The 9731-nt window shown below is 66.1% G+C and overlaps 2 protein-coding genes across 4 annotated transcripts in view; both read right to left on the bottom strand.

Annotated features, from left to right (window-relative positions):
* Positions 1–2102, bottom strand: part of LOC110388888 (GRAM domain-containing protein 3-like) — a 3838-nt gene extending 1736 nt beyond the window's left edge. The window contains exons 1-4 of the mRNA XM_021378625.1: positions 2033–2102; positions 466–588; positions 282–354; positions 10–185 (exon numbers count right to left, since the gene is read on the bottom strand). Coding sequence (XP_021234300.1) covers positions 10–185; positions 282–354; positions 466–588; positions 2033–2037 — 377 coding nt within the window. The 5' untranslated portion in view covers positions 2038–2102. The remainder of the gene's footprint in view (positions 1–9; positions 186–281; positions 355–465; positions 589–2032) is intronic.
* On the bottom strand, positions 2888–9714 carry MFSD12 (major facilitator superfamily domain containing 12). Of its 3 annotated transcripts, XM_021378610.1 has the most exons (11): positions 9380–9714; positions 7129–7339; positions 6320–6443; positions 5898–6095; positions 5725–5817; positions 5528–5620; positions 4670–4840; positions 4408–4502; positions 3916–4046; positions 3762–3803; positions 2888–3329 (listed from the first exon to the last, which is right to left on the bottom strand). In XM_021378610.1, the coding sequence occupies exons 1-11, from the start codon at positions 9651–9653 to the stop codon at positions 3235–3237; spliced, it is 1527 nt and encodes a 508-aa protein (XP_021234285.1). In that variant the 5' UTR covers positions 9654–9714; the 3' UTR covers positions 2888–3234. The 3 variants fall into 3 exon arrangements, with proteins under 3 accessions (XP_021234285.1, XP_021234282.1, XP_021234284.1); XM_021378607.1 differs by lacking the exon at positions 3762–3803; XM_021378609.1 differs by lacking the exons at positions 2888–3329; positions 3762–3803 and having other exon boundaries at positions 3912–4046; positions 4408–4497.

Raw genomic sequence — 9731 nt, 5'->3', positions numbered from 1 at the left:
CGAGCCCCCACCTTGATGTCCCTGAGCAGCAGGCTGGCGTGGAAGCAGAGGTGCCCGGAGGAGACGTAGAGGCGGCCGTGGTAGGGCACCTCGCGCTGCCAGGCGCAGGAGAAGCAGGCCAGCAGCGCCTCGCGCCCCGCGATCTCCTCAAAGGCTTTGTGGAAGGCGGCACGCCGCTTGCTGAGCTGTGGGGAAGCCGGGGCACGGGGCTGAGCCCTGGCACCCCCGGTACCGGCCACAAAACGGGGATGGGGTCCCCCCTCCTCGCCCCCAGGACTCACCGGGTTTGGGGATCCCGGCCGACCCGACGCCTCCGGGGTCTCGGTGCAGGTGGAGGGGTCGTAGGTCCTGGATCTGCCGGGAGCCGCAGCCGCTGAGCCGTGGCCGTGCGGGACACGAGGGCTGTGGCTCGGGGATGCGGCACCGCAGGACAGGGGGGTCGTGACTCAGGGATGCAGCACCCACCTGGCGAGTGTGGGGTGTGGGTCCAGCTGCGCGCTGCCCCTCTCCTCCAGGCTCTGCCACGGCTTTTCCAGCACCGCCCTCCTGCTCCTCCGCAGCCTCCTCGACATGGAGGAGCCCGGTGTGCTGCGGGGGACAGGGACGGGTGAGGGGGAACGAGAAGAGAGAAGCCTACCCCGTTGCCAAGCCCTTTGCCCACCCCACGCTCACACAATTGGCCGCGGTTATCCGCAGGTGATGGCACGTGGGGTACTCCTTGTCCGTCTGTCCCCTGGTGTCCCAAGAGGGGACACTGCCTGTCCCCAGCAAACATCGGGGTGCTCAGCACCCTCCAATCAGCCACCAGGGCTCACTGGGACACACAAGGAGCAGCACAGCCATCGGGAGCCCCTTCGGAGCATCTCCGGGTGCTGCCTGCCCCCGTGCCCCGAGGTCCCCAGGGCCCCACAGGGCACTCCCCGTGTGGCAGCCACCGTGGCCCCACTCCAGGAAGGGCCGCGCCCCACGCTCTCCCCATGCACCAGCCACAGCACTGGGGACCCATCGGGGCCAGTGGACGTGTCCCTAGGGTGGCTGTGGCACCCCCAGCACCCACTCATAGGCAGCGGGTGTCAGTTCCCGGGTCCCTCCGTGTCTCCCAAGGAGGTGGAGACGTGGGAGATCGAAGGGCAGAGAGCAAAATTCCTGCGCTGAGGCTGCTGCCCAGCCCAGGTGTTACCTGGTGGTGGGGAGAGTTGAGCCCTCCCGTCCCGTCCTGTCCCACTGAACCGCAGCCCTGCGCTCCCACGCGCTCCTTCAGCCCCAGCCCACAGCCGCCTCTTCCTCCTCCTCCTCCTCCCAGCGAGGAAGGGCGGGCAGGCGGGGCTGGGACCGGCCGCAGCAGGTTTGCAGGGAGGCGTCGGGTGGGGCTGGACGGCGCAAAACGCACCTGGGGGCGGCGGGGCTGCGAAGGGCATCGCCATCACCGTGGCACAACCCAGGCCCCGGTGGGACGCGGGATCCCGGTGGGATGCCGGAATCGGGACCCGTGTGGGATGCAGGTGGGGTGCAGGATGCCCACCTCGCTGCGCCCACGGCTATGGACCCTCTGCACATGGGGTCTGCCAGGTGTGTGGGTGCCAGCACAGCTGCGTGCCAACAGCCCCACTTGCCCACGGGGTGGGAACGGGCACGGAGTATCCCCCCCTCCCGCAGAGGGGATGGCTGAGCCCTCTGCATCCCCAGGACCCCAAACCAAGCTGCCAGCGCAGGGCCAGGCGGCCCCAAGGGCAGCGGGGCAGTTCCTTGGCCTTGCCCGCAGGTAACTGGGGCATGTGCCATGGCCGCCAGCCCGGCCCGGCCCACCCTTGCTCCCTGCCCCGTGCTGACACAGCCCTGCGCTCAGCACCGTGCTGCAGGGAGCGGCCACAACCCGTGCTGCTGCAGCTCCCTGCACGCAGCCTGCAGCCCAGCGCCACCTCACCGCGCTGCCAGCTGCCCCGCGCACGCGCCAGCATCGCATCTCATTCTGTCCGTGCACACGCTTCCCTTGCACAAGCACGTGCGCACGCGCACCCCGTTGCACACTCACCCCATCACTCACGCCAGGGCCCCGTGCTCCCCAAGCCCCGCCCCTTTCCTTCAGGCCACGCCCCCTTCTCCAGGCCACGCCCCCTTTCCGTCAGACCCCGCCCCCACGTGCTCCCTCCCTCCCGCCCACCCCGTCCCCACGTGCCTGACACGTGCAGGGCCCTCGCACCCCCACGGTGCCGGGGCCGCGCCCCAGCTCCCGGGTGTCCCTGTGCGGGCTGGTAGGCGCCGAGCGGGGCCTGGGCCCTGAGCGCACCTCAGCCGCCTGCACCGGGCCCCACAGCGATCACCACAGCGGTGTGTGGGGGCCGCTCGCCCCCCAGAGCAGCACGGCCTTCAGCCCCAGGGTACAGTCTCGAGCCGTGCACTCCCCTTTGGCCGTGTATCCGGGCGGCGGGGCGGCACAGCCGGGCTCTGAAGGGCCCCGGGCCCGCTGCTGCCCTTCCCCCGGCCCGGGAACACCGCACCGTCGGGGAAGCGGCGCGGCCCCGCTCCGCCGCTGAGGGCCTGGGAGCACTGGGCGGCTACAAACGCCCATGAGAAAAGGAGCGCGCCCATTGGCTGCTGGGCCGCGGGGGGCGGGACAAGGCGCCTAGGAACCAATCATCGCTCTCCAAGCCTCCCGCGCGGCCGCCATTTTGTTTGCGGGCGCGGCCCGCAGGCGCCATTTTTGTTGAGGGCAGCCATCTTGCGGCTCACGCTCCCTGCACAAACCTCGCTCGGCCGGGCCGGCAGCGCAGGGCCCGCTACCCCGTGTCACAGTGAGGGCTGCCGGGGCCTTATCTCCTTGTGGGGCCTGTACAGCTCTGGGGAAGCACGGCCCGTGGGCCTGGAGATCCCACAGCAGAGCAGAGGGCCCGGGGACTTTGCCAGCAATGGCATTTATTCAAGTTCGGAAGTGAGTTGTGTTTGTTCCTTCTTTAAGAAAGTGCTACGTGTACACACTGACCTTACAAAGCGAGTTAGAACCAAGGGCCGGGCGCCCCGTCCCGCAACACGCCCGCAGCCCAGCCCTGCTAGTGTTACACTTGTGCAAACACACAGGGACAGCCTTCACTGTGTCCCCGCAGCGCGGGGCGACGAGTCCTGTGCAAAGTGACAGAGCCCACTGAGCCCCGTGCCCCGTCCTGGTGCCATCCCCTCCTCAGGGTCCCTCCAGGTGGGGCTCAGCAGTGCGGGCAGCGCCGTGCCTGAGGACGCTGCTCAGTTGACCGAGCTGCTCAGGCTCCTGTCCTCCGCGCTCTGTGTTTCGTGGTACGGGATCCCCACTTCGTTCAGTCCATGCAGGGCAACATCATCTGTAGGGAGGAGAGGGACAGGTCAGGAGCCCTTGCAGGGCTGGGTGACCGCCACAGGCTGAGCTGCTCCTTCTGGACCCTGCCACCAGTGCAGCATTTTACAAGAGCCCCACACGTGGGGGCCTTCGTGTTCTCCCCCACCTACTCAGAGCAGAATGAGTCCCGGACGCCCCACGGGTCAGAGACACAGCTGATACTGAGCCCTGGCTGCTGGCCCCCAGCCTGGTGAGGGGAACCCAGCCCCCAGCCCCACATCTGGCTGCCAGCAAGCGCAGCAGCCCCCTCTGCCCCCCAACACCCGTGGGTTCCCAAAGCAGTGTGACCAGACAAGGGCAGATCCTGCCAGCCACAGGCACAGCAAGCGGGCACAGCCCCAGCTCTGGGGCCAGGAGCAGCAGAAGCACGAGGAGCTGAGCCTGCCCATGTGCCTACCATGCGGGTCACCCTGCAGCCGCCCACTGCAACCAGGGCCATCTGGAAAGACACTTCTGCTTTAGCCCAGGCTGGCACCGGACGTGGGGCTCCCTGTGCCCCCAGCCCCATGCCTGCCCTGTCCCCGTGCCCTCAGCCCCACAGCCACACTCACGGAAGCGGACATGGATGGGCCAGATCATGATGCAGCACAGAAACACGGTGGCAACCATGGCAATGCCCCCAGTGACCAACACCATCACCCAGTGGTAGAAGCTGACACAGGCAGGGCAGCAGAGCTCAGTCCTGCAGGGAAAGGACAGGGCTCCACTTGGTGGTGGGCTACAGAGTGCCCTGGGGCTGCTGCCAGCATCCCACTGCCTGGCCGTGACCCTAAGCCCTTGCCCCCAGGACTGGTTCACACCAGGACACGGGAGAAGAGCCCAGGGCAGCATCCTGGACTTTGAGAACCCCTTCAGGTGTCTGAGATGCAGCCATTTAGGACCAAAAGAGAAGACAAGGAAGGCTTTGAGATAAATCAGAGATGGTTTCTACCAGTGTCACTCGCCAAGGCTGTACGAGCATGCTCCAAACCAGGGCTATGTGCCGCCAGGCGGTCCGGCTGCAGCTGTCCCTGTGTGCACTCCTACTCCACAGGGACACTTACGGGCACGGGTGCAGGTTCTGGATCAGCATCACAGCCAGGCCATTGGCCATCTTGTCCGTGAAGCTCATGGCCCCGTAGACAAACGCACTGCTGTGCTGCGAGGGGAGAGGAAGCCTCAGCCATGCAGCCAGCGCATGGCACGCAGCCCAGCAGGCCCGCAAGCGAGAGCCTTGTGCCCTCTCATGGGCAGAGCCCAAATTACAGCAGAGCCCGTAATACACCGGATCCTGGGCACAAGGGATGGGCTGCTGCACAGACGTACCGTGTTGGTCCCAATGAGGTCGGCCGTCATGGAGAGGGATGTGACCAGGATGGTGGCGGAGCCAGCCCCGAGCAGCACGGCCAGGCCGTAGATCTCTGCTCCCATCTCTCTGGTCAGGGACACCCAGGAGGCGAAGGCCAGGATCACCAGGATGCCCACAAAGTATGTCAGCTGCTCCGGGCCGGCGAGGAGACAGGCACAGGGACAAGGTGGAGCTCAGTGCCCCAGCTGTGCTCCAGCCCCGGGTGACAGCCCACGAGGAGGGCAGCAGGGCCAGCACTCCCCAGGACTCGCAAGGACAGCCCTGCCTTGCTCCCAGCTGATTTAGGAGTCCCCAGACAGCAAGGGCCTTGCTGTGACCCAGCCTGCTTTACAGCCTAAGGGCTGGGGCCGTGGTGGGGAGCCAACCGGGGAGCTGTGGGCAGGGTGTCTGCGCACCCAGGAGCGGAGCGGGGTTTGCTCCAGGACACTTGCTCCAGCGCAGAAGGGAATGCTGTAGACTCTTCCACCCCAAGCGTGGCTCAGCCAAGCCCACCCTTTGCTCCTCCTGAGCACCCCAGGGCTCTCCCAGCCCCACCAGGGCTGCGCAGGACAGGCTGACGCTGGACCAGCATCACTTTCCCAGATCTCTGCACCCTCAGGTGTGCAGGACAGGCCCATGCCACCCCTCACCCTGCCCCTTGGGACCCACGCTGCAGGCGGAGGCCCCTGCTCTGCAGCCAGGCTCACGTGTGCCATGTGCTCTGCTCATTTGTGGCTTCAGGATCTGGCTTTTCTGCCCAGCCCCTGGGCTCAGGAGCAGGTTGTTACATGCTGCCCTGGGTCTGATTCAAACCACTCCACGCCCCTAGGACTCACATTTCGACCTATCCACTTATTCACAGGCTTCATGAGGAAGGAGGAGAGGAAGCCGCTGATGTACATCACCAGGGGGATAGTGGCGATGTATTTCTGTGAGAGAGAAGCACAGGGAGAGGATCGGCTCCAGACCATCGGCACAAGAACCCCCGTCCAGGCAACCTCGAGGTGCAGGCAGGAATGTGCCCCACACCCACCTTGGGCAGCAGCAGCGAGTTGGTCAGGTACATGGCGATGTAGGTCTGGGACAGGTTGACGATGAGCCGAGTGGCCATGTAGAGCACTGCCACCTGCACGGGGACAGAGACAGCTCAGCCTGTGTGGCTGTAGGTGGGGAAGGCTGGCCCTGCTGTGCCCTGTCTGCTCGTACCTGGTAGAAGGAGGGCTCCAGCAGCCAGTCCTTCCAGACCAGCAGCGAGCGCGGGGACCTCGTGGGCTCCTTCTGCAGCAGGGGCGTGCTCTCCTGGGGCTGCGGCACAGAGCCCAGCGGGTACGGCTTCTCCTTGGTGCCCAGGTGGAAGATGAGGGAGAACACGGCCCCCAGCCCCACCACGATGAGGGACAGGTTCTGGAGGAGGGAGGGGAGGGTGAGCGTAGCACAGGGTGCCCTCTGCCTGCCCACCATCCAGCCCCAGGAGTGGTGGACCAAGAGGGGTTCCCAAAAACCCAGGGAGAGTTGACACGGCCCCTGAGCAGTGCAGCAGAGGAGGCTCTGGGGCACTGCCACTTCAACCCCTCCAGTACATCCCAGTTTAGCTACATCCCACCCAAGGACTGAGCTTTGCCACGTACCCGAAACACGGGGACATCCTGGATGCCCAGGTGCTCTGTGCGCTCGGGCTGGTCCACCTGCAGGTTCAGCAGCAGCCAGGCCAGGCCGTACACAGTGATGTTGGCCATGACGGTGAAGGCATACCTGGGAGGAGATGGCACATCAGGACGATGCTGAGGGACACACAGAGCTTCAGCCACAGGGGGGACGTTTCCACCCAAGGCTGCCCTACAGGCCAGGCCTGCTACAGCCAGCTTGGCACCATGGCATCATTCCATCACGCTGGGACAGGAGAGCGCTGGCCACATATTAACCTTACCTGTGCCCCTCCCAGCATCCCCAGTGCAAGCCTTGGGGCAGGACCAAGAGGAAACCGAGATCCCTTGGGTCACCTTGCCCAGCCCCAGTCCTCTCCAAGACACCTGACCCAGCGCCCCAAGCAGGACCTCTTGTCCCCAGGGTTACCTGCAGCCTTCCAGCATGGCTGTGCTGCTGTGGCTGCTTGCCTGACAGAAGGGGAACTTCCTCCTACAGGGCAGATAACCAAACCTTGCTCCAGCTGATAAAACTTTCTTTCCCACAACCTGATCCTGCCAGATAAGCAGGAGCTGCACACATTGCCCTAGGGCCACTGCCAGCACAGGGCAGTGCCCAAGCCCAGCCTCACCTGGGGACACCCTGGGGACATATCCCTCCTCTGGGAGCATCACCCTCCAGTCCCAAAGTGGCTCATCACCACGGTGCGGTGACAGCTCTATCACCAGCATCCCTGGCACCAGGGCCTTGCTCCTTGGCACCAAAAGGTTTAGGTCAGGAAGATCCGTGTCACCTGAAAGCTGTGAGCTCCACCTTCTCATGGTCACTGGTCACCAGCTCAGGGATGAGGGAGAGGTGGGAGATCTGCGTGGCCGCCCAGCCAAACTGGAAGATGACGATGAAGGGGAGGTAGTAGATGAAGGCCGCCCACTGCGGCGTGCCCTCCTTGCAGCCCAGGCACGGGTTGAAGATGAAGGGGAAGGAGATGAGCACACAGGTGGTACCTGGGAAGAGAGGGGAGCAGTGAGCTTCCCTGGGACCCAATGGACTCAGCTGCTCGGCCAGGTCCTGCCCTGGGGCTGGGGAGCGAAGTCAGCTCCTCCTGGATGCAGATAACCACCAAGGACACGTGCCACCCCACCGCCTGCCCCAGGGCGATAAGGCGCCGGGATGGCTCTGGCTCTGCAGCCACAAGGCCACTCCCGTGTCCCCTCATCCCTCCTCCAGTGCTGGAGCCACGCAGAGCGGTGACCAGGGGTATCCGCAGCACACCGGGGACAGGAGTGGATCTGTCCCCACGCCAGCATCAGACGCTGCATCTCTGCTGGGAAGGTCCCAGCTGAGTCAGTGACACCAGAGCCGGGCCCTGTCCCCTCCGCAAGCAATGGGGATGCCTGCGTGGGGCAGGCAAGGACAAGCTGGCTTCTCCACAAGGTTACTGATCAAATCCGCCAAGAACTGAGGCCCAGGTGCGGTGCCTCGTCCTGCGTGTCCTTAGCTTCACCCTCGCTGCGGCCATCCCCACGGAGCCAGGCTCCTCCAGCACGGCCACGTCCCCGCAGAGTGGTGCTGGGGGCCCTGCTCCCCCCAGCAGGACCACACGAGCCCCTCAAGCTCCCACTCCGGCCCTGAACGCCAGGAGCTCCCAGGGCACAGCTTCTGCGGAGCATCACCGCCACCAGCCCCAGCCGGCACTGCCGAGGGGAGATGCTGCCGATAGCATCTCGTGGTCTCTCTCCCCCAAGGCTGTGGTTTCACAGCGTTTCCTCTGACCTGAGCACGGTTGCTGCTAGACGGGCTGCTCGCTCCCACACGAGGAACACCTCACCGCAGCGTGACGGAGCCCGCCGGCAGCCCCCAGCTCCCAGGGCTCAGCCCCCAGCCCTCGTGGTCCACGCGCTGCTGCGGCCCCTGCAGGCTGTGATTCAGGATTTCCCCTTCACTGCACCCAGATGGAGCAGAGCTGCCCATGCCACAAGGACGCGCCGCGCTGGTCACTTCCCCAAATCTACGGCACAGACCTCGCCGACGCGGCGGCAGGGAGCCAGGCTGCCCCTGCTGCACACTTTCCCTTGCTTCAGTTTTGAGATCTCAACCCAAGCGGGTTGCGGGCAGGCCAGCTGCCCTATCAGCCCGCTCTTGGGTTGCACAGAGCGGTTGCTGAGATAAGTTTGGCATCAAGATAACAGCACCCACAGCACAACCGTCCTCGCCCTGCACAGATACGCTGCAAGCGCGGTCCAGCAGCGCCGTGCCGTTATAGGAGGAAGCACCGGGGTCCCTATCTCTGCCCAGCGGGGGATTTCTTCACTCCCATCACCAGCTCAGCCCTGTGGGCTCCATGTGTGTCACAGCCCCGTGCCCACGCAGTCTCCTCCAGGCCCCACGGCAGCGGGCAGCCCCAGCCCTGGGGTGCGTTTTCCCCCCAAGGACAGCGATGCGGGATGAGCTCTGTGAGTACCCCGCGCAGACCCGGCGCTGCCTCCTCGCCGTCCCCACACGGAGCTGGCTGCTGTGCCCTGACCTCAGCAGGGACAGGGACAGCGAGGACCCCACGTGTGCCCCAACAGGACCGGCCCTGGTGAGGGAAGGACGCTGCACCCCAAGGACCCGGCCGCACCGGGGGTTCCCGGCCGCAGGCAGGCCTCGGGTACATCCCCATGCGAAGAGGAAAGCCCAGATTTCACCTCAGGTCCCCTTTCCACTCTCACCCCCTGCCCTGATGCCACCCCACTGCACGCACACAGGAATGTGATGCCGCTCTCTCTCCATGCCCTATCACCCACCCCAATGCCACGCAGCGGGGCATCGCTCCTTCCACACGGCTCACCCCAAGAAGTCACCTCCGGGATGCTGCGGGGCTGGGGGGCTCAGAGGCGGCGCCGAAGCGCCGTGCCGTCACCCACCCTCCACCTGGGGCATCTCCAGCGAAGAACCCCTCCACCCCAGCACCCCAATCCCGCACCCCCTACGCCCACCTCCCCGCACGGAGCAGACCCCACCGCCCCGTCCCCTCTCCGTCCCCCCCGCACCCCGGCTCTCACCCGCCAGGTGCCAGGACTTCCTCCGCCCGTAGCGCCCGCAGCCGGCAGAGCGGTCAGCCTCGTAGCCGAGCAGCGGCGTGCAGAGCCCGTCGGCCACTTGTCCGGCCAGCAGCAGCCCGCCGGCCAGCCCGTGGCTGTAGCCCAGCACGGCGTGCAGGTAGAGCAGCAGGTACGTGAACCAGAGCGACGCGCACAGATCGTTCAGGAAATGCCCGGCCGCGAAACTCAACCGCGCCCGCAGCGGTAGCACTGCCCCCAGCGCGGGCTCCGCCATGGCGCGCCGGCGCGCCGCCGCCCCGCAACCCGCTTATAGCGCCCGCCGGGCCGGGCAGTGCGGGGCGGGGCGGGGGCG

Source organism: Numida meleagris, chromosome 27, assembly GCF_002078875.1.
Source record: "Numida meleagris isolate 19003 breed g44 Domestic line chromosome 27, NumMel1.0, whole genome shotgun sequence".
Lineage (NCBI taxonomy): Eukaryota > Metazoa > Chordata > Aves > Galliformes > Numididae > Numida > Numida meleagris.
Note: the sequence above shows the minus strand (reverse complement) of the source record. Positions and strands in the feature narration are given on the sequence as shown.